This window comes from Rutilus rutilus, assembly GCF_951802725.1.
Source record: "Rutilus rutilus genome assembly, chromosome: 11".
NCBI classification, from domain to species: Eukaryota; Metazoa; Chordata; class Actinopteri; order Cypriniformes; family Leuciscidae; genus Rutilus; species Rutilus rutilus.
Genome location: NC_140216.1, coordinates 1,417,741 through 1,442,631, shown reverse-complemented (window position 1 = coordinate 1,442,631; position 24,891 = coordinate 1,417,741). Strand labels below are relative to the sequence as shown.

At 39.5% G+C, this 24,891-nt stretch overlaps 1 protein-coding gene across 5 annotated transcripts in view; it reads left to right on the top strand.

The window, feature by feature from the left end:
* Positions 1–24,891, top strand: part of ext1c (exostoses (multiple) 1c) — a 78,665-nt gene that overhangs the window by 42,338 nt on the left and 11,436 nt on the right. For all 5 annotated transcript variants that reach the window (XM_084424073.1, XM_084424077.1, XM_084424075.1 and 2 more), the window contains 4 exons: positions 18,553–18,646; positions 22,971–23,078; positions 23,579–23,698; positions 24,677–24,809. In XM_084424073.1, the coding sequence (XP_084280199.1) occupies positions 18,553–18,646; positions 22,971–23,078; positions 23,579–23,698; positions 24,677–24,809 (455 nt within the window). The remainder of the gene's footprint in view (positions 1–18,552; positions 18,647–22,970; positions 23,079–23,578; positions 23,699–24,676; positions 24,810–24,891) is intronic.

The window sequence follows — 24,891 nt, the reverse complement described above, 5'->3', positions numbered from 1 at the left end:
ACATTACCTTTGAATGCTCTCTGAACATTCTGAATTATTTAAAGGGGTCCTATTATGCATTTCTACATGCATTTTTCATCTGTCTTTAGTGTGTAATGTTGCTGTTTGAGGATGAAGAAGCTCCAGTTCTTCTCTATATCAGTGTCAGTGTTTCTGAACTCCTGAAACGCTTTCATTGTGGTCTTGAGTTTCTTCCGGGAATGAACACGTCACAATATTCCTCATTTAAATAATTCATACGCAGAATAAAGGGGCGGGGCCTGGTTGAGTTAGTTAGTAGTGTGTTAAACTGGCGGTTATGGTAAGGGGCGGGGCATTTCCCAAACACACTCAAAGCGCTCGACCAATCACAACACACTGCTCCAGCTGACCAATCAGAGCACAGTGTGCCTTTCAGAAGGAGGGGCTTCATAGAGACAAGTCAAGTCAGCTTTATTTCTATAGCACTTTATACAATACAGATTGTGTTATTGCAGGAAATTGCGGCTGTTGTTCAGCTGAAGTCAGTTCAGTGCTGTAAAGATTATCAATTATTAAATTAGTTAGTACATTTCATCTATAAAGCAGTTCTGCTAATAACATTGTTGAATATTAAGGGCTCTATCATACAACCAGCGCCAGGCGCGACGCAAGTGTGTTTTGCTAGTTTCAGCCCGACACAGTTTTCATTTTCACGTCTTGCGTCATGTTGTTTAAACAGCAAATGCATTTGCGTCCATGTGTTCACCCATCGGCTGCTGGTCTGAGAACGAGTGTGTGTTCAGGCGCACTGTTGGTGCGTTGCTATTTTGAGGAACTGAAATAGACTGAGCCATTGACCAACTGAACCCTGGTCTAAAGTTAATGGCAAAGCAGCATTTATTTATTTTTGTTATTTAAAGAGCATGTTAGTAATAGTTCCGTTTTTTTGTAAAAAGAAATGTAAATAGCGATCCGCTATTTAAAGGGGTGGTATAATGCCCTTTTCACAAGATGTAAAATAAGTCTCTGATGTCCCCAGAGTGTGTGTGTGAAGTTTTAGCTCAAAATACCCCACAGATATTTGCATATAGCATGTTAAAGTCGTCACTTTTTGAGGGTGAGCAAAAACGCACCGTTTTGTGTCTGTTCCTTTAAATGCAAATGAGCTGCTGCTCCCGGCGCAGAGGGCGGAGCTTCAAGAGCTTGTGTCCTTTTACCTCACACACACATGCACTGAACATTTCAAAAACTTTCAGCCTTTTATGTTCAAACCGGAGTCAGACAATGATGGAGAGACTCAAGAAGTGACAACGTTAGTTGATGAATTTATGTAGCTGATGTGTAGTTATCTTCTAGTCATTGATTAGCATATTCTGTCTTGATAATCTATAAATCGTGTTCTGGGGGCGGGGTTTATGTAAATTCTAGGGTTGGTGATGTCACTAACCCGTGAGGAAGCTCGTGTAGTCTCTACCAGCCGTTTGTTGTAGTCCTTAAAAAGCCATTTCTTTAAAAGCAAATATCTCCCTTTGCTTTGAGCTTTGAGCGCTGTAACTTTGCAGATGTTGTTTCTGCTCAAACAGCAACATTACACACTAACTAAAGCTAGAAAAGTCAAATCATAATCAACCACCCCTTTAAAAGAATAGGGACAAAACACACCCATTACTCATTAAGAGAATAGGGACGACCCTTTGGTTCATTTCATCTATAAAGCAGTTCTGCAAGATAATGATGTCATCGTCCAGCTCAGTTCAGTTCTCATACAATCAGCCTACAATAACACTGCTGAATATTAAGTGTCCCTGAATAAGACAGTGGCAGGAACTCAAACTCAGTGACAGAATGGAGGATAAACCTTGTGAGAATTCAGACTCAGACTCTCAGTTATCCTCTGGCCAACGAACGAACACGGTGTGATTATGATTCAGGCAGCATTACAGGGCAGGAACTAAACAGAGCTTCACGCTGATAAACAACGTCAAACACACACACACACACACACACACACACGCACACACACTTATCCTTGTCCTGACCTCTAATAGAGTTATTTTTCTGTTCAATATGTTTACACAGGTGTCACACACTTGATCAACCTCTCTGCGTGCTCAGGCAACACACACACACACACACACACACACACCGCTGTGGTGAATACGGTCGTGAGGGGCGAATCACCGTTCGGAGAGATTTCCACAAACACGATTCTCAGTCTGCAGGAGCACAGAAGTGTCACGTGACTCATGAATCAGCGTATCCCGCCGGTCTGAACTATAATTCTCATTTCTGGAGCTGCGGGTGTCAGTGCGATTACTCGAGCGGCAACTCAATAATCCGCTGAGAAATGAATGGGAGTCTTGTTGAGGATAGCATGCATATTTCATAGGCTTAATCATAAGTTGGTCGCCGGTTAACACTCTTTCGCAAGAGCAGCTTCTTGCCTGGAAGCTAACAAAAACAAGGACTTCTCAGAACATTTCCCAGTAAGTTATGAAAATGTTATTTCTGAACGTCCAGTTTTTTAAAATGTTTTAAAATTTCCCCCAAAAAATTTAATTTTTTTCTTCATCGGAATGGTACAAAACTTGGTGAAGGTATTGGCACTTGCTGTGTGAACACACACGAAAAATCATATGATTGGAACAGGTTAAATGGTCCTGAAAACAATAGTAACACTTGTGCTCCTCGCGGTCAGAGATGAGCGCATTGGAAATGAATGGGAGACGAATTTCATCTAGTGGAAGCGTTTGGTACTGCAGCCAAACAAAATCTTACTAAAAAAATTCTTTTTTTGAGATATCAGGCTCAAATTTTAAACACAACTTTTTTGATTTATGGCTTTGATTTTCTCAGTTTTAGAGTAAAACATGTTTTTGAAAATTTATTAAAACTGAAAATAGTATTTTTGAAAAATTTTCATAACAATAAACGTCAGTTAATTTTTTTTTTACTTTTTTTCACTTCAGCAATAATCTGCCAAGTGTCGTCTTTAAAAAGCGTCTTTCAGTCTGTCGCTGTAAAGAATTCAATATTTACCACAGTTTAAGTTGGAAATTACATTTTCAGGTCTACGCTCAAAAAGTGAATAAATGGATTATAAATACAGCGTAAATATAATTTAGTACCATAAAATTCCCTTAAAAATGTAAAATCTTAAATAAAAAACATTATCGAACTAAAATATAGTACATTAATTTCATTGTAATTTTTGACCGACATGCGAAGAGCACCAGAGGGTTAAACATATTAGACGAATATTCCATGAATGATGCATAAATAACGTTATGAAAGAGCAGATCACTTTGAACAAAATGTTCCTGTTCATAACTTTGAGAAAACCTTCCCTGTTAGCTGAAATGGTAAGTGTAAAAGTGCGGCGCTGATGATGAAGGCTCACAGGTTGTAGATGTGTCAGGACTATAAAACATAGCAGTAATGTGAATTACCTGTCAGACGTTTCTACGTGACAGATTCTCCTACGTGTTCATCTGCTCAAAAACAGGATATTTAATCTCTCTCTCTCCTTATCCTCCTCTTCTTCTTGCCAACCGTGACAGATGAAACGTATTTATCCTTCAAACGCACATCATCTCTTCCTCCTCCCGTCTCGGAGATTCTTTCTCATCTCCCTCTTATTTGGTTAGGAATTATGTAAAATTAACATAAATTAATTTATGGTTTATGCCTAAAATAAGAAATATACGTTAAACTACATAAACTAATTTGTGGTTTAAAATTAAAAAATATTTTTAGCAATAAACTGTTATAATATATAAATATTGAACTATAAAATCCTTATTTATTTATGAATTCATAAAAACTGATATGATATGAAGATAATGATTTTGTGCGGTGTACTTTTTCCAGTGTGTTTCAGTACCAGTATATTAAAAAGTGTAGTTTTAGGTCTAAACTATTATCTAACATGAAGCTTCAAACACATTAAATATCTGTATATCCACCCTTAAAATGATGATTTTGAGCCTTTTTTGACCATTTTCGCATAACGAATTAAAATCATGCAGCAATGTAATACAAATCTGATCCAAAAATATATATTTTATGTAAAAAAAAAAAAACGTCTTCATCCTTTAATTGTCTATTTGTGGAAAATATATATTTTATGAACTATTTCTCGATCTGTTTTGTACCCTTTTTACGGAAAAGCACGCATGCTGAATTATGTAGGATTTCCAAACACCGTCCTCTCGTGCCACACAGAGAGAGAGACGTCAAAGATGAAGAGAATCCAAGAGAAAACAGAAAGACTGAGACAGAAAAACAGAAGATCGAGAGCGTTTGCTCTCTGTCCTGATGTTAGCGCAGCTGCAAAGCCTCCGAAACACTGTTTGTTTAAGCTCAAAACCAGTTAAATGAGTATTTTAAATGTTTGAAGGAATGAAAGCAGGATTAACTGGCGTATTATGAGGGAATGAAGTGAATCCCGCACTGATGTAATGAGAGAAAACGTGTTTATTCTGCAGGTTTGAAGGGGTGAGTGGTTTCTAATGGAGCGGCTCAAGCTGACGGATGAAAGGAACAGTTTGTCTTGCTTTGTTATTTGCCGTTCTTTTGATGGCGAAAGGACACACATACACACTCTATGGACAATTATAATACACATATGCTCATAGTCTCTCTCTATACACACAGACACACAAACACATAAATCTCAAAGCCCCTCCGAAAACAGATTTAAGAATCAACCTCAATATATTTGTGAAGACGTGAAATATAGAAGAAGAGGGCGCAAGAGACAGATAGACGGCCATTGATGTGTAAATGTAGAATAAATAATCCAACAGCGAGCCATCGATGAACTGAGATGTTCTCTAACTCGTTCTCTGTTTATTTTCTCACAGGTTTTCCTCCTCTGAGTGTTTGAGTAACATGACTTCATTTCACTTTCCTTTGCATCTATTATTTTTTAGAGGTTTGACTCTTTTATCTAAAGAAACACATTTTTTAAAATCCTTTTCTTAGTATTTCTCAGTATTTTGGTCTTAAATAACTACATTTTAATCATTTGAAAATATCTAAATAACCATGAAGCAAAATAAATGTACTTGAAAAGCAAAATGGCATAAGTTATTAAGACTTTTTAATGATTAATGCCTAAAATAATATATATTTTTTATATTTTTAATTAATTTCTTATTTTATTTTATTTAAAAATAAATTGTTTGTATTATTTTATTTATTTATTTTTTAGAACTATAGATAATTGTTTGATTTAATAAAATAAAAAACACATTATTTTAATTTGTTTTTATTTTATTATATTTTATTTTTATTTATTATTTTACTTTATTTCATTTTATTTCATTTTATTTTATTTTATTTTATTTTATTTAGTTAAGTTTAGTTTTGATTTATTTTATTTTAAAGACAAAGCAGCTGTTTTTTTTTACCAAAAAACGAATAAAGCGAATGATTTTATACAGTGTAAATTCTGCCGTCATGTATAGTGATACATATCTGTATGTGTGTCTGTCCTTGAATCAAAGCCATGAATTTGTTTTGCTCCAGCGGTTACAGGAATGTAAAGAATGCATGCACTGGCATCAAAGCTCTCTTTACCTTTTGCATGTGATCTAAATATTGTAGCTCAATTATCCGGTTAGTTTGAGCCCATCATAATGTATGTACAGTAATATAAACACTCGCCGTGTGTGTGTGTGTCTGCTGCATATTACATCAAAGAGAGATTCAGGTCCGAGATACGTCTCTATGTATCATTTCAATTATGGTGTGTTTACATTCCATACTGTGTGTGTGTGTGTGTGTGTGTGTGTGTGTGTGTGTGTGTGTGTGTGTGTGTGTGTGTGATAGGATCAAGTGGAAGAGGGTTGTATCAGTCCAGCTTACAGAGCTTAAGATCTTCATTGAAATCCCACCATAATTGAGAGAGAGAGAGAGAGAGAGATAGAGAGAAAGAGAGAGAGAGAGATAGACTGAGAGAGAGCAAGAGAGAGAGATAATGTAGACAGAGAGAGAGAGCGAGAGAAAGAGAGATAGAGAGAGAGAGAGAGATAATGTAGACAGAGAGAGAGAGAGAGAGAGAGAGAGAGAGAGAGATGACCGATGTAAAACCAACCCCCCCCCCCCCCCCCCCCCCCAAAAAAAACAGATTTCCTATAATGCCAGACTTCCTTTTATCTGTAGGCCTACTGTAATGTAAGTAGCAGCATTAAAAATGTTATATTTTTTAAACGTCCACAAGCCTGACAAAGTCAGTTGTCACTGAAAGATGCATTTTATTATTTACAAAGTACGGCTGAGGCTTGCTTTAGGGACACACCATAATAATCCTGTTTTCCATTCTATGGCCCCTTTAAAGTGCCTCTATATGCTTTTTCAGATATTTCCTTTTATGCATTGTGGATTGTGAATGTAAAAGGTCTGCAAAGTTTCAAAGATCAAAGTGCAGATAATGGAGAATGGAGTTTTTGTCTCTCAAAAGAAAGAAGTGATTCTGAACTGAAACGAGTCGTCAGTAATTCCAGTCTCACTTTCTGTAACTCATTTACATAATGTCAGCCTATGCTCTTGATTGGCTGAACAGCGTCTCTTAGCTCCGCCCTCAAACACTGTAGTGTATCTGAGACTGGAAGAGTTCGTGTTGTTCGTGTCGAGAAGACGCTGTTTTCTGCTGACAAAGCAAATCTACTTTGATGAGATTGATACGGTGAAACCCACGCCATCGTTACTGTTCGTATCACTGTGTGTCAAGAGCGGAGATTCAGATATGATAATGAGCGTTTGCTTTCTGACCAATCACAGCAGACTGGGCCATCTGACCAATCAGAGCAGAGCAGCTCTCAGAGAGGCGGGGTTTAGAGAGACTGAATCTTTTTTGAAGCTGTTATAGATTTTTCCCTAAACCTAACTATCTGGGTCTCGTCTACAAATCGACGTCTCCATTCAATAATAGTCACCTAACTAACTTGTTCCCCTAAACTAGCTTACTTCCTAAACTAGCTTCCTGCGCAGGAATAATCGACAGACAGACTTAAGCAAATGTCCTTTAAATGCTTTAATCACGGCCAGGAGATCTACCCGAGCAGTTCTCAGGGAATCTCTCCCAAGAAGCAAGGCCGGAGGATCTCAGACAAATTCCATTGAGAATCCCACCAGAAAACACGAATACAACAGTTTTTATAGAATCGAGGAAACAAATAAGACTAACATGTCACCTTCAATATGATTGGTTCAATTGGTTCAAAAGCCCCAACCTTTTCCCTCTGTCACTGGCACAAGCAAACTCTGATTTTGGTTTTGAGAACTAGTCATCTGTCTAGTTTCACTTCCCTAATTGTTATTTACACACACACACACACACACACACACACACACACACACACACACACACACACACACACTCAAAGTCACAAGTTTTCTCCAAAGAGTTTGGAAACATTTAAAAGCATATGAATGTTGTTCCTGCAAGAAAAACAAATGTTAGTTGATTAATTAAAGTTGATTCATTAAAAAATCCATCACAAAGCGTTTCAGACACTGAGAGAAAAGAGCTGATGCTGCTGTGGATATTATGAGGAAATTAGTGGTTTTTTACTTTGAATGCATGTAAATCTTTTGTAGGAGACTCAAAAACTAAATTAGGAGCCATTAAAATAGCACAATGAGGCACTTTAAAACACACACACACACACACACACCATGAAGAGGAGTAAAGAGTGTTGGTGTAAATGTGTGCTGAAGGCTGATAACAGATGAAGGTGTTAGCGACGCGAACGCGAATGCATTTCTGCGTGACTCATAACACAGGCGGGTGAAAGGTGTGTGTTCACACACAGCTCTGGGACACCAGCCAAAGCTGTCTGGAGTGTGTGACAGAAAGTGACAAAATGAAGAAGAGAGGCTTATCATGCTGTTGTGGAGTAAAAAAGAGCCTGGGACGAATCAGATTAAAGCATCTGCGTGGACTCGTGCACACACACACACACACACACACACACACACACACTCACACACACACACACACCTCACCACAACATCCAGGGATATCTGCAGCACAAACACAGAGAAAAACGGGATCTGGAAGGAGGACGAATTGAAGAACCACAACAGAGAGAGAGAGAGAATGTGTGTGTGTGTGTGGTGTGTGTGTGTGTGTGTGTGTGTGTGTGTGTGTGTGTGTGTGTAAGTTACAGATGGCATCCAGTTTCTGCTATAATAAGACATAATAAGATGAGGTTTGGACTGCTGCTGTTTTTCTCTCCCACACTTCATCCGGTTTACCGTCTCCTTTTCTGCAAGACGATCGTTTTATTCAGCAAAGATTGTAGCCTAAAGAAATCAAAGTCCCAAATTCAAAACTTGCTTGGTGAGCAAAGTTGTAATATCCCAGATAACAAAAAGTTTTCCTAATGTTCATTTTAAGTTCTGAAAATGTTATTTCTGAATGTTCTCTGAATGATCAAAACGTCCAGTTTTTAAAAAGTGTTTTTTCTTGGAATGTTTGAGGGAACATTCCGTTTCACAAACATGATGGGAACGTTACATTTTGTCACATGATGGGAACTTTACATGAAGGGAACGTTACATGATGGGAACGTTACATGATGGGAACGTTACATGATGGGAACGTTACATGGAGGGAACGTTACGCGATGGGAACATTGCGTGATGGGAACGTTACGTGATGGGAACGTTACATGATGGGAACGTTACATGATGGGAACGTTACATGATGGGAACGTTACATGGAGGGAACGTTACGCAATGGGAACATTGCGTGATAGGAACGTTACGTGAAGGGAACATTACATGATGGGAACGTTACATGAAGGGAACGTTACATGATGGGAACATTGCGTGATAGGAACGTTACATGATGGGAACGTTACATGATGGGAACGTTACATGAAGGGAACGTTACATGATGGGAACGTTACATGGAGGGAACGTTACGCAATGGGAACATTGCGTGATAGGAACGTTACATGATGGGAACGTTACATGATGGGAACGTTACATGAAGGGAACGTTACATGAAGGGAACGTTACATGGAGGGAACGTTACGCAATGGGAACATTGCGTGATAGGAACGTTACATGATGGGAACGTTACATGATGGGAACGTTACATGAAGGGAACGTTACATGATGGGAACGTTACATGAAGGGAACGTTACATGAAGGGAACGTCACATGATGGGAACGTTACATGAAGGGAACGTTACATGATGGGAACGTTACATGATGGGAACGTTACATGAAGGGAACGTTACATGATGGGAACGTTACATGAAGGGAACGTTACATGAAGGGAACGTCACATGATGGGAACGTTACATGAAGGGAACGTTACATGATGGGAACGTTACATGAAGGGAACGTTACATGATGGGAACGTTACATGAAGGGAACGTTACATGAAGGGAACGTTACATGAAGGGAACGTTATATGAAGGGAACGTTACATGAAGGGAACGTCACATGATGGGAACGTTACATGATGGGAACGTTACATGATGGGAACGTTACATGAAGGGAACGTTACATGATGGGAACGTTACTTTTAGTAAACTCATATCATCATATAATTTTAATCCGTGACTTCACCAGTAGGTGTGTGTGTGTGTGTGTGTGTGTGTGTCTGTGTCTGTATGAGGACGGCATAGAGAGAAAAGCGAATTCATATATTACATGGTCTTGAATCAACATGAAGGTTTTATATCATATTTTATATTTATTTTGTTGATAATGGTTCTGTGGTAGTGGTGATAATATTGATGTCAATGTAAATTATTTTATTAGTGTAGAAACCGCTAACAGAACACAAGGACAGCTATGTAGGTTTATATCAATATCATAATTTTCTTGTTCTCTCTCTCTCTCTCTCTCTCTTTCTCTCTCTCTCTCTCTCTCTCTCTCTCTCTCTCTCTCTCTCTCTCTCTCTCTGTGTGTGTGTGATTTAAACTGAGAAAGCTGATGTAAAATGAGTAACATTTGGCTCACGATGGTCCACAATACATTAGGAGCTGATAATAACAGACTGTCTGACTCCAGGGCTGGAAATAGTCTCTGGAGAAACACACCCTGTGCCTATAGATTTCTGCTGTGGGTTTGTGACGTTGTTTCGGTCTGCCATGTAATCATGCTTTATATCACAGTGAAATGCTCTGCTTTTGAAATGTCCAGGAAAAAGTTACAGCTCTTGTCAGAATAGCGTTCGTATACGTTTGGTCTTGAACTCAATACTTGTACATTAGTGTAAATCATGGCCTTTAATCTTTTGAATGGTGATTTGAAATGTCTCTCAACCATCAACCAGGGCGTATTATGACCTATTATACCCTTTCACAAGTGTTGATGTAGTTTTCAGGCTCTACTAGAACAGGTTTTCCTGCTTGAATGTTGATTATTCTCCTCATATTCTCCATTGTTGCGGCTCCTCTCTTCCCAGTCTGTCAGTAACGCTCTGTTTAGTTTCTGTCTCTATGAAGCCCCTCCTTCTGAAAAGCACACTGTGCTCTGATTGGTCGACTGGAGCAGTGTGTTGTGATTGGTCGTGTTTGGGAAACGTCCCGCCCCTTACCATAACCGCCAGTTTAACACACTACTAACTAACTCAACCAGGCCCCGCCCCTTTATTCTGCGTATGAATTATTATAATGAGGAATATAGTGACGTGTTCATTCCCGGAAGAAACTCAAGACTACAATGGAGGCGTTTCAGGAGTTCAGGAACACTGACACTGATGTAGAGAAGAACTGGAGCTTTTTCATCCTCAAACAGCAACATTACACACTAAAGACAGATGAACATGGGAAAAAGCATCATCGGTCCTCTTTAATTGAATGGTTTTGCCCCTGAGCTGCATTGTGTGCGATACATACACAGACAAGCACAAACCAGATTAAATATCTAATCCTGCAGACAGCAAGCGAAGGACAGAAGGTGTGTGTGTGAGAGAGAGAGGGAGGGAGAGAGAGAGAAGGGAAGAGATAGAGTGATTTACTCATGACCTTTGTCCCTCCGCAACAGATGAGAGATGAAGATCAACAGTCTGTCAAAGAGGACAGGACACACCCTGTGTGTGTGTGTGTGTGTGTGTGTGTGTGTGTGTGTGTGTGTGTGTGTGTGTGTGTGTGTGTGTGACAGCTTCAGTCTGTCTCTGCATCAGTGCTTTATAAGCCTCAGTAACTGCAGCACAGAGACGCAGCCCAGGGCAAGGTGTGCGAGTCCGTCCTCTACATCAACTGGTTTTGCTTCAGGACCAGTTGGACATCAAGTACCTGACCGCCGTATTTCATATCGTCAGAGTCATATTTTCTGTTACCTAGCAAAATATAATTGCTTTTTGGAAATAAAGGGACTGTTGCACAACCGGTCTGTGGGAGCAGCTGTCTGATTTTACCAGATTCTATCAAGTGTCTGATGAGTTTGTGCTGAAATACCATTGACTTTGATATCAAGATATGGGAAGCTTTTTCTTTTCCCTTTTATAACTTTTACCTCTGTGACTGTGTGTGTGTGTGTGTGTGTGTGTGTGTGTGTGTGTGTGTGTGTGTGTGTGTGTGTGTGATTAGTAGGTTTAAGGGGTAGGGTTAGTGTAAGGAGACAGAATATACAGTTTGTACAGTATAAAAATGTACCACAAAACATGAAAACAACTGAAATAGAATCTTTTGTAAGATTATAAATGTCTTTCCTGTCACTTTTGATCAATTTAATGCATCCTTGCTGAATAAAAGTATTTATTTATTTCAAAAGCAATCTTGCTGACCCCAACAAATGGTTTACTTATAGTTTCCTCTGCATATTACACGAGTTTTAACACAGAAAAAATTGCACACATTAAATTTAACCATCTAACTCATTAACTTTGCCAGCCCTGATAATACGCACTGTATAGGTATACAATGCAGAAATGCAGAAGTTCACATCATCAGCATTCACCAGGATGAATACTATCTTTCACACTCGCCACTTTCAGCACAAACAGCCTCTCTTTCACCCACTCATTCACACACTGGTTCTCTCACACACACACACACACACACTCTGGTCCACAGCCGCTGATGACAGCTGAGCAGCCGGGGAATGTTTAGCAGCTCTGATACACAGACAGCACAACAGCTGCTCTCTCAGTGCTCTCAATGACAGAGAGAGAGGGGGGAGAGAGAGAGAGAGAGAGAGAGAGAGAGAGAGAGAGAGAGAGAGAGAGAGAGAGAGAGAGAGAGAGAGAGAGAGAGAGAGAGAGAGAGAGAGAGAGAGAGAGAGGGGCTACTGGCACCTGATAGGAAGTAGCAACCTGAAACGGGAAATAAGTAAAGAGCAAAATAGAGGTGTAGAGCCAAAGGAGGGAGAGAGAGAGAGAGAGAGAGACACAGAGAGAGAGAGAGAGAGAGAGAGAGAGAGAGAGAGAGAGAGAGAGAGAGAGAGAGAGAGAGAGAGAGAGAGAGAGAGAGAGAGAGAGGGATTTCCTCTATATCAAATATTATATATATATATATATATTAAAATATTTCACACAATTTCCCCCCCTGGAGATATCAGAATCACATCTGCAGGTCATGTATTCTTCAGCTTATGCCTATGCACGCACGCACGCACGCACACACACACACACACACACACACACACACACACACACACACACACACACACACACACACACACACTCACACTCACACTCACACTCACAACAACACTCAGGAACGAAACACTTCCACACACCGCTTCAAGTCGAACACAGCTTCGGTCTTCATGAGTGAGTCACTCAATCAATGATTCATGCAGGAACAAAACAAGTGACTCTATTAATGAGTGAGTCACTGAATGATTCGCTCAACTGAGTTGTTCAAAAACACTGATTTGTGCTGGAACTAAACAAGTGACTGTATTTCCGAGTCAAATATCTATACATTCGTATAATTCATATATATTCAAATCATTTTTGAATGATCATTTACTAATATATAAATGAATTATAATAAAGTTTTTTTTTTTATCATTTACTCACCTTCATGATTTTCTTCCACATCCTGACTGCTCTTTTCCATGGGGACGGATGTTTTTGAGCCCTAAAAAGTAAAGAAGAAAATGTTGAAAGTAATCAGTATGACGCATGAACTATAATCACGTGACAGCTTTGTGTGAGAAACAGACTGAAGTGTAGTTTAGGACTGTGCATTAAATCCCTGAGAATACACACACATTCCTATTGACAACTGTACAAAAGATATCATTCTGTTGTCCCACTTTAGTGACACACACACACACACACACACACACACACACACACACACACACACACACACACACACACACACACATACACACACACTGGTTGTGTTCAGAGAATGCTGTTTATTAGCTCTTGGAGACAAAAACACTGTTAAATGATGTATTTGTTCCACTATTTGCGAGTAAATGGCTTCATTATAATCCTCTAGAGCAGACCGAGGAAGAACACACACACAGCTAGTGCACACAGCATTATAAAACACACCATGCATATAAACCAGCCCTGCCTCGTGTTTCATCGCCACACACTCTCAGAGACGACTGATGCATTGGCTGATAAACAGCAGTTCTCTGACAGGTAGTAAACCGAAGAGCAGATTAGAGCGTCTCACAATCCACAATGTGTGTGTGTGTGTGTGTGTGTGTGTGTGTGTGTGTGTGTGTGTGTGTGTGTGTGTGTGTGTGTGTGTGTGTGTGTGAGTGTGAGTGAGAGTGCGTGTGTACGACTGAGAGTGTGTGAAAGTATGTGTGTGCGAGTGAGTGTATGTGTGTGTGTGTGTGTGTGTGTGTGAGAGAGTGTGTGTGTGCGAGTGTGTGTAAATGTGTGTGTGTGTGAGTGTGTGTTTGCGAGTGTGTGTGCGTGTGTGTGTGTGTGTGTGTGTATGTGTGAGTGAGTGAGTGAGTGAGTGTGCGCTCGAGTGAGAGTGTGTGAAACTTGTGTATGGCGAGTGAGTGTGTGTGTGTGCATGTGCGTGTGTGAGAGAGTGTGTGTGTGTAAAAAAGTCCAACTGTGTTCATTAAGGGGTTCTATGCAGGAAGTTAATACAAACGGCCAGTGCATTTTTATTTATTTGCTCAAAGTTGATGCATGTTGGGGCAGAAATGAAATCAACAGTGGGTCAGAGAGAGAGATGTGTGTTTGCAGTGTTTCCTCCACCGGGAAATCAACACCCCTCCTGCTAAACGCAGATAGAGACGCTTTCATACGAGTGTGTTTACACTCCCGCGGGAGGTTGTGTTCAGGCCAGCGAACGTGGGCTTGTTCTGCGGGGAACATTGGGTTCTTTCAGCGCTGTAACGGTTCTGCGGACCCGGAGCCAAACAAAACGAGGCGACTTGCAGTAAAAACATCACTCAAATGATATCCAGCAAGCGGTTAAATCACACACACACACACACACACACACACACACACACACACACACACACACACACACACACACACACACAGTTCAAACACCAGAAGCAACACGTGTTTATGTGTCGATGAAAAGTTCACTGTCATGATGCTGAAAATGAGAATATAATAATCTGGAGATTGATATAAACAACCACAGATTTCAGCAGCGCTACGCCTGCGTTTGCAGTCTCTCAATTATTGAATGGATGATTTATGATCAGTATTATTTTAGTATTATTTATATACTATTAGCACTGACTGAACTGACCTCAGCTGAACAATGATACTATTGTCTTTTAGAGAATTGAATCATTATTTTCCTGTTTATCCCTGTAAAGCTGCTTTGAAACGATCTAAGCACTATAGAAATAAAGCTGACTTGACTAGACTGCCATTATACTACTATTATTTATTAATATTTTGAATTAGCTTTTATTTTATTTTTCAGTTTTAATTTTAAACTGATTAGTTCACTTCAGAACTAAAATGTCCTGATAATTATAAAATAAAATAAACATTTATATACTTTTTAACCACAAATGCTGGTCTTGCACTAGCTGTGATGCGCCACACATTACGTGATCAGGTTGAAAGGTCACGCGGGTCAGAAATGTAGAGTAGGGCGAAAAACTCCCTCTCATTTTCTCCTCCAACTTCAAAATCGTCCAACATCGTTTTACCTTTTATTTATTTTTTATTTATTTATTTTAATGGCGTTTGACTCAGTCTTTGCACGTTTGCTGTGTAAACAGGTTCTTAGGCCTACGTCACACTTGACCTTTTAACCTGATTACGTAATGTGTGTCGCATCACAGCTAGTGCAAGACCAGCATTTGTGGTTAAAAGTATATAAATGTTTATTTTATTTTATAAAATGGTCGCTGGTTTGTCTAGATAAGACTCTTATTCCTCGGCTGGATCGTGTCGAGACTTTGAAGCTGCACTGAAACTCACATTCGGACCTTCAACCCGTTGGACCCCATTGAAGACACTATATGGAGGAAAATCCTGGAATGTTTTCCTTAAAAACCTTCATTTCTTTTCGACTGAAGAAAGAAAGACATGAATATCTTGGGTGACGTGGGGGAGAGTAAATTATCAGGAAATTAATTCTGAAGTGAACTAATCCTTTAAGTTTTAGCAATTTTGTTTTGTGCTTTTGTCATTTTTATAACTTTTTCCAAAATATTTATTTAGCTTTAATTTATTTTTCTGTTTTAGTAATTTTAGTACTTCAACTTAAGACTCATTTTCTTCAGTCTTTATATATGCCGTATATCTGAGTTAAACGCTTCTGGAAAAAGAACAAATGTGGGCGGGGCTTGATTGTGTCTGTGGGGAACTGATTGGATGGTTGTGGTTTGCTATTGGTGGATCTCATGTGAGTGACAGGTTGCCCCGCCCTCGTCAAAAGAGGATAGATGAGGGGAAGTTGTTCAGATTCAAGATTACGAGACTCAAGAAGACACATGAATTTAAAACAATAATGATGTGCGCGGATGAATCATTTATAATAAACACTGCAATATTCCATAAAAAATAAGAATTGTCCATTTTGAGTTCAGCTTTTCATCTAATATTTGATTTATTTCAGCTTAGTTTTAGTTTACAATAACAACACTGATGTCCAAAGTTACTCTACAACGTTGTTCAACGGGGGGAACCCCAGTGTACCCATGGACCGCGGCCTCATCAAGGGCAGAGAAGGCGAAGGAGGCCGCCGAACGATCACGGGAAGACAACGGGGCCTTCCAGGATCTCATGACCTCCTCATGCACCTCCGAGAAGAGGGGAACTGGTGGGGTGCAGCCCTCAAGAACCAATCATCCAACCGCGAGCGCTCAGGGCAGGGTGGAGTGTTCCACGCTAACCCGATGCTCGCGGTGGCCTGGGAGAGCACAGCCGTCAGTTCTGGATCCAACTCGGACGGTGCTGGGACCCCGGAGGGCGGCAGCACTGCCGAATCATCATCTCCAGAAGAATCCAGCTCGCCTTGTGATGCAGCGATCGACATCGATTCTTCCTCTGGAGCACCAAATGCGATACGAGGCACATCCGTAGACTAACCCTAACATTTGAAACACTCGCGGGTTGCTGAGCTGCAGAGGGCGGTGTGGCCCGAGGAAGCATCGTCTGGGGCAGTGTTCCACATCGTAACCCTCAGATCACCCCTGGCCACCAGCCAAAGTGTCACCTCTCGTGGAGGGGACGGATCGGGGTGTGGCAGAGGGGACTCTACCTTTAGACAAGTCACGGAGTCTCGATCTCAGCTCAGCGAAGGTCATGTTCCCACAGTGAGAACATGACTCATCCATGAAAGCTGCCTTTGTGTGTTCTAAGCCCAAACACGCAATGCAGCGATCATGCCATTCAGAGGAAGGCACGGAACGACCACACCCAGAAACACATCTTTAAAAAGACATGCCCGTGCAAGCTCTTTTGTGAGAGGAAAACTTTGCAATCTATGCCGAGACGGCCAGGGAGAAACACACACGCTGGATGCAGACCACTGCACAGATCAGCAGGCAGGGATGTGAAACTCGCTGGAATCCTTGAGCATGCCAGCAGCCATATCACCCTGTAGCCCAAGACTAGTTGGCCACTGAAGCTAAGCGGGGCTGAGGCTGGTTAGTACCTGGATGGTAGACCTCCTGAGAAAACCAGGTTGCTGCTGGAAGAGGTATTAGAGAAACATATCTGCATGTTGCGGCGTACTTCCTTATATACCCACGAGGTAGGGCGGAGTTACGCATGCAAATTCCGCAGACCCAAGGCATTTCCACTGCCATTGGCTCGTTTTGTAATACTCGAAGGTGATAGGCTTCAAAGCGAAACCCCCATTTTGTCGCCACTGACGTAACTCGTAGTGACCACGAAAGGGAACTCGAGTTACCTGTAATGCGTCACACCCAACACTGCTCTACAACGATCCTGAGGGACTTTTTTCCCTTTCCTGTGACTTTCAGCTGACAATTCATATTGAATGTTAGTTAGCATCAGTAAAATGTTTTTCTGTTGGCACTGGAACCAGATCTGTGGTACAATACTCAATCTCCATACTCATTAACACACTGTGGGATCTGCCCACCTTCATCCTCACTCATCATCCAGCGGTGGCAATCACACAAAGCTTCTGGATTCAGCGTGTTCTTAGAAACCATAAATGGTTGCCAGGGACAACAGCTCGAGGCAAAGACGACGGCTCGCTCAGATCAAAACCGCCTGTGGGTCTCAAAGGGCCTCTTTAAACAGCCTGTGAAAGCTTGCTCTTTGCATTGGCTAATAGGTTTCCTTAATGTTGCCGTTTTTTTTATATTTTACTTTCAGCATCTTTGACACTTTGATCGAACAGAGAGAGAAAAGAAACAGGAAATGGGGGAACTGGATTTGGAAATGTTAGGAAATGCTCATATGACCATCATTTTATATTATATTATATTACCTTCATTCAAAAGTTTGGAGTCAGTAATGTTCTTTTCTCAGAAATTAATATTTTTATTCCGCAAAGATGCATTAAATTGATCAAAAGTGACAGTAGACATTTATAATGTTACAAAAGATTCTATTTCAAATAAATGCTGTTCTTTTCAAAGAGTCCTGAAATATAAAAATATATCACAGTTTCCACACAAATATGACCGTTTTCAACACTGATAATAATCATAAATGTTTCTTGAGCATCAGATCATCATATTAGAGTGATTTCTGAAGGATCATGTGACACTGAAGACTGGAGTAATGATGCTGAACATTCAGCTTTGATCACAGGAATAAATTACACTTTACTGTATATTCACATAGAAAACATCTGATTTAAAATTTTATAATATTACACAATTGTACTGTATTTTTGATCACATAAATGCAGCTGCTTTGGTGAGCAGAAGATACTCTTTAAAAGCATAAAAAAATCTTACCGACCCCAAACTTTTGAACGTTAGTGTATAATAACTCTTAAGTTTAAGTTTAGAATTCTATGCATCTCACTGTAATTAATAAATTGCACTGTTTGATTTAAGGAAGTTTTTGTGACTATTTTAATTAGAATAAACAATATAAATTAATCATTTATATTTATTTTTAGATGATTTTTGGATCAATTAATGTATAATCTGGCAAAACCAGAGCAATGTGACATTTTCCATATTTTAACCTAAATGTATTATTATTTTCTTCATTTTTCTTCATAGATTTGACTATCAAGAGCTGCTCCACAACTCCACCTTCTGTCTGGTTCCTCGCGGCCGACGCTTGGGCTCGTTCCGGTTCCTCGAGTCTCTGCAGGTAAAACAGTTTTTAATTACCTGAACGCAGCCGAGAACGCTTCACAATCCGGCCACACTTTATAATAATGGTCCGTCATTAATAAGTAACTCTGCAGAAAGTAATGCAGGACTATTGAGTAGTTCTACATGAACACTTCAGCTACTACTGTTAACTAATGTAGAAACAGTAATATCACATTTAGTTAATCAATAATTACTTAATGAGATTAGCCTCATTGATGACTATTAACTAACTGACAAATTATAAAGAAGATTATGGTGTGTCTGAGATGATCAGTTATCATTTTTACTCTGAATATAGTCATCACTAGTCCTATAAGAGTGACTTGAGTAATTAGTGATGCATTTTATGACCATGTTCTGAGTAAAAATGAGTACTAATGATCTAGACCATTATTTTAAAGTGAAAAATATGTTTTTCACCATTTAAAATAATGGTCCAGATCACTAGTAGTTCCTGAAGAGTGGCTAGGCAACACTTGAGTAATTAGTGATGCATTTTATGACCACGTTGAGTGTATAAAAAGACAATTGCTAATGTCTCAGACATGTTAATGTTGTGATTAGTAATTAATTAAGAATTCGTAATAAGGAACTATCTTAGTCCTATTCAATATTCCGTACTGATTAGTTGCTTGTTTCTACATTAGTTAATATAGTAGTAGCTGAAGTGTTCATGTAGAACTACTCATTAGTCCTGCATTGCTTCCTGCATAGTTACTTATTATTAATGACGGACCATTATTATAAAGTGTTGTTACCCACAATCCCTTTAGAGATGCGAGGACGGTCTGGTGGATTATGAAAACAGTCAGGTCTCGGAGTCTCCCGGATAAACAGCACATTAGCCGGCGAGTGGAAAACCTTCCCAGGCGTGTGTATTCTTGTATATTCCTGGACGTCCTGCTGGTGTGTGTGAAAGGGCCGGAAGCTCTCGCTCAATGCATGAATCCGCAGAACGCTGGGTTTGGCAACGGCTCGACCCTCACACTGATTCCCTCGCATTTACTCCGCATAAGCCCCTGTCTGAGTTCAGAGATCTCTTTTCTTTGGAGGAAGCCAAAGCCACAGAAAGAACTGGCAATTACAAGCCCTGCGGAAAGTTCTAGAACAGAGGTTCTCAAACATTTCAGGCCAAGAAGCTCCTAACCGGGCACTCTCAGAAGAAAAGGTACAAAAGCTGGGGTACCTTTCCACTTTTGTACCTAAAGTGTGCATATTGGTACCTTAAAGGTACAATATGTAAGAATTTTGTATCAAAATATCCAAAAACCACTTGTTATATACAGTATGTCTTTCAGTTGTGTACGTCCATTATCCTAAATGTTTCCAGAGAAATTCACAATTTTAAAAAGTGGCCGTCCCTGTACACTTGTGGCCTGTCAATGACGTATTATCCGCGTTATCCCTGGTTTCCGCTCGTACTGCCGTAGTAACCATGGCGACAGACGTGGAACACTGCGTTACGTCTAGCGGCGCGCTCACGCTGTTGTTGTATCGTTCAAACATTATGGATCACGACAAGCAGACTTTGGGTCAAAAGGAGAACTAAACCGAGGATCAATATCAGCGTGGCGTTTTCGAGCTAGCGTCCGCGGCTAACTTCGACTCGACAGAGACGCCGCTCCTGCGTGAGCTTTATTAGACGGGTGAGCAAATGTACATAAAACTAATCAGTGTTATATAGCTCAACATGATGAAATGTTAGAATATGATCAGTCTGTTATTCTAATGTTGATCTCGCTCACTGCTAGTCTCATACAGACAAACTAACTTCTAACTCTAGAATAACATTATAACTTTAACACACTCAAATGCAGTTAAGTGTGATAGTGTAGAGTAAGAGAAAGTTTCATTCGTCTAATAAACTGCCCTGTGTGAGTATTATTCAGCAGTTGTGGGTAAGTTAGTTCGGTAGAATGAAATGTCCTCGTTCCGGTATATCCGCAGGACTCGTGTGTGGCGCTGATATCTGTCTCTCATTAGCACTCGCGCCCGCGTCACACCACAGTCATGTTAAAAACATCAATGTATTCACTCATCCATAAACATTATTAGATCCTTCGGCACGACAGCAAGTTCCATCATTCCGCTTATGCGTCATCAATCTACGCCTTTGTTATTGTTAGAGGTTAGCGACCCCTAGCGGCGAAAATTATTACATATTGTAGCTTTAAAGGTACATATTAGTACCTAAAATGTAAATATTAGTACCTAAATGAAACAAAAGTGTTCATTTTGAAAAGATACCACACCAGTGACAGCTTTCAGACCTTTTTCAGTTTTTTCAGCAGTGGGTAAATGGGCATTTCTGTTCTCAAGCTAAGAGAATGTGTGAGTGACATAATGCCATATTTTGATCAATATCCATATTCCTGTAGTTAAGATTAATTCTCATCAATCCCTTTTGCAGATTTAGTATCTAAAAACACAATTAGAATGGATTTCAATGCAAATTCGTTTGTCCAAATTCAAAACAATGAATTTTCAAAACATTAATATTAAATATATTACTTTGGAATTCTGTCTAGTCTGTCTGGAAGAGCTTGGAATTTGTATAACAGACATTATCAATACCAGACTCGAACTCAACAGCATCTTAATGCTTATATTGATAAAATAAAATAAAATAAAATAAAATAAAATAAAATAAAATAAAATAAAATAAAATAAAATAAAATAAAATAAAATAAATGCAGTCACAGGTGTGTGTTAAATAAGTTACATTTAATATTAAACATTATCAAATTGAAGTTGAACACCAATAAATATAGCTCATTATTCTAACTATTGACTATTTATGGTTCTGAAGCTATGTGGCAATTAAAATAAAATGAAACTTCAGGATTTATCCCTGTTAAGGGTATAAATTAGATCCATAAATGTATTAGTAATAGTTCTCAGAATAAACACTGCATAATAATATAATGCAGAATAAACACTAACAGTGGCCTTTTTGTGGTTTCCAAACAATGTGGCAATTAAAATACAATAAATAAATAATAAATAAAAATGTAATTAAATTACATTAAATTATATTAAATTAAATAAAAAAAAATAAAAAAATTATATTAAATAAATGCAGTCACAGTTGTGTTAAATAACATACATTTAATATTAAATATCAGATTGAACACCAATTATTATATGTTCGTTATCTTAACTCTAGGCTGTTTATGTGGCAATTAAAAATAAAATTAAACAACATGATTTACCCCAGTTCAGTTCAGGGTGTGAATTAGATCCTTCTGCTTTAAGTGGCTAAATTGTATAATGTAAATTAACGATTATTTACAATAATATACCTTTTTTGTCTCTTGCATAAATAAAAACTATAAAAATAAAATATAATTAAGCTATAAAATTAAAACATAAAAAGATTAAAAGATAACATGCGGTCATGCGTGGTTTCTAATTCAATCGTGGCTCATCCAATCGGTTTTATAAATGTATATGGGTCATAAATACATGAGTTGAAATAAGATATCTTAGCTCTGTAAACTCCCACATGTCACAGAGATCCTCCAGATCTCTAACCTCACGCCGTCTGTGTGTGTGTGTGTGTGTGTGTGTGTGTGTGTGTGTATGTTCCTCGACACACAAACGCCGGCTCCTGATCTCCGAGTGTTTCAGGAGGAGAGGAGAGATCAACACCTGGGGCGGTTCGCTGTGTTTAGGATGAAAGCATGGCTTCACACTCCGGTTTGATCTCGGCCCGTTATTAGGATTGCATTCTCTTGTGATTTAATTAAAAAGAGCAGAATCCCGGCTGAACGACGGAAAAAGGCAAACAAGGAGTCTGGGAGGAAAAGTAGAGCAACATCAAGATGGAATAGTAAACAGGAGGGATGGAGAGCAACTGCGCTTCAATAAATCATGGACTCCTGCGTCTCTGCTGTTCAGACGGGGTAATTAACACATCTGTGTGTGCGATTAGAGTGCTGTGTGAGAACAGTCACGAACTGGCCCCTCCGAGACACCGTACACACCCAGAACGCTTCATCACACGCTAGATATTCGATCTCATAACCTTGCCTAAAGGGGAAACTCAGATGACTAAATTTCAGTGCATTTGGGGTGAACTTGTACTGTGTGTGTGTGTGTGTGACTGTGTGTGACTGTGACTGTGTGTGTGTGTTTGTGTGTGTGTGTGTGTGTGTGTGTGTGACTGTGAGTGTGTGTGTGTGAGTGAGTTAGTGTGAGTTTGTATGTGAGTAAGTGTGTGTGTGTATGTGAGTAAGTGTGTGTGTGTGTGTGTGTGTCAGCAGAGGACTTGTTTGTGCTGATGCTAATTATAGTCTGTGCCACCTCTGTCCTCACAGGCCGCTTGTATCCCGGTGTTACTCAGTAACGGATGGGAATTACCTTTCTCTGATGTCATCCAGTGGAACCAGGCCGTCGTCGAGGGCGACGAGAGACTGTTGCTACAGGTAACACTCCTTCCCGCTCTTCCTCCTGAAGAGGGAACATAAGGATGGAAAAATATGCTAGTTAAAACATATGATGATGTTCTCAGATTCTGTGACTTTCACTATTTTTATCATAGTTTAATGAAATGGTCTTCTGCTGCTTTGTGACGTTAATGTTTGGTAAACTTTTCATAATTTATGTCTCACGAACCAACAATGACATTCATTATGTTACAAAAGATTTAAATTTGAAATAAATGCTGCTGCTTTGATCATCAAATATATATTTTTTCCATGAAAATGTTAAACACCACAACACTGATAATAATCATAAATGTTGAGCATCAAATCCTCATATCAGAATGATTTGTGAAGGATCATGTGACACTGAAGACTGGAGTAATGATGCTGAACATGACGGATCATTATTATGAAGTGTTGTTACCCACATGTGTGTTTGTGGAGGTAAACTCGACTGAGGTTTTGGACTTACTCCACTGATCTATGATTCTGTTCCTCAGGTTCCGTCTACGGTTCGGGCGGTTTCCCCTGACCGGGTTCTGGCTCTCCGACAGCGGACACAGATGCTCTGGGATGCCTACTTCTCCTCCGTGGATAAGATTGTGCTCACCACACTGGAGGTGAGCTGGGTCAGACGAGGTGTGTGTGTCTGACAGAGAGGAAGGTCTGCCAGGGGAAATTAAACCAGCACAGGATGCCATACATCATTAGCACATACTTAGTTCCCTGCCCTTAGGTTAATTGGCAAATGAGATGTCAAGTATGCACAGAAGTATGGCTTAACTGCGCCCCCTGCTGGCCAACAGGCGCAAGTGATCGTTCCAAAAAACTAAATGAGTGTGGTTTTGATTTAATGTGATTGTTTTATTGGTAACACTTTACAGTTAAGTTTAACATTAACTAATAATTAACTGTACATATACAGCATTTAATCATCTTTGTTAATGTTAATTTCAACGTTTACTAATACTTTAGATATTAGTTAATGCACTGAACTAACAACTAACAATGAACAGCTGTATTTTTATTAACTAACGTTAAAGATGAACAAATACTGTAACAAATGGATTGCTCATGGTTAGTTCATGTTAGTTAATACATTAACTAATGTTATACCATGGTCTGGGTGAATACTCGATTCTGATTGGCTGCAGGGTGTCCATTAAAAAGTGATAGAGGAGTTCTGGTGAAACTGACTGTTTACCGTTCGAAATGAATAAATAAATGCGCTGGCTACATCAACTGTGAGTAACCATAGCAACAGGCAGTAAACTGAAGGGTTCTACGAGTATAAATATCTCCGGTTGCTAAATAAACCGTCAGGCGTAACCAGGGAAACCAAGTTATTGTTTGTAAAAACTTTAGATTTCGATTGTAAAACTAATTAAAATATAAACTAATGTTTTAAAAATGTGTTATTTGGCAAGTGACCATGGTATAAGTGGGTTAATGCTGCACGTCGGACGGTTCACGCCTCGCTGTCGTCCATTAATACCTGACAATGGACACCTCGAAGGGCATTAACCCTTACTTAACCAATGAAGCTTATTGTAAAGTGTTACCGTTATATTTAATGCTGCTGTTTTAATGTCTGTCAGATCATAAAGGACCGAGTTTACTCGCACATCTCCAGAAATAAGTTCATGTGGAACGCCTTACCTGGAGGGCTGCTGGTTCTGCCCGAATACTCCACGCACCTGGCGCACTACCCCTTCTACTACTACAACCTGGGTGAGCGTGCACTGGAGAGGATTCTCTAAAGAAAATAAATATTATTGAAAACACTGTTATTTAAAAATGTCATGTTTAATGC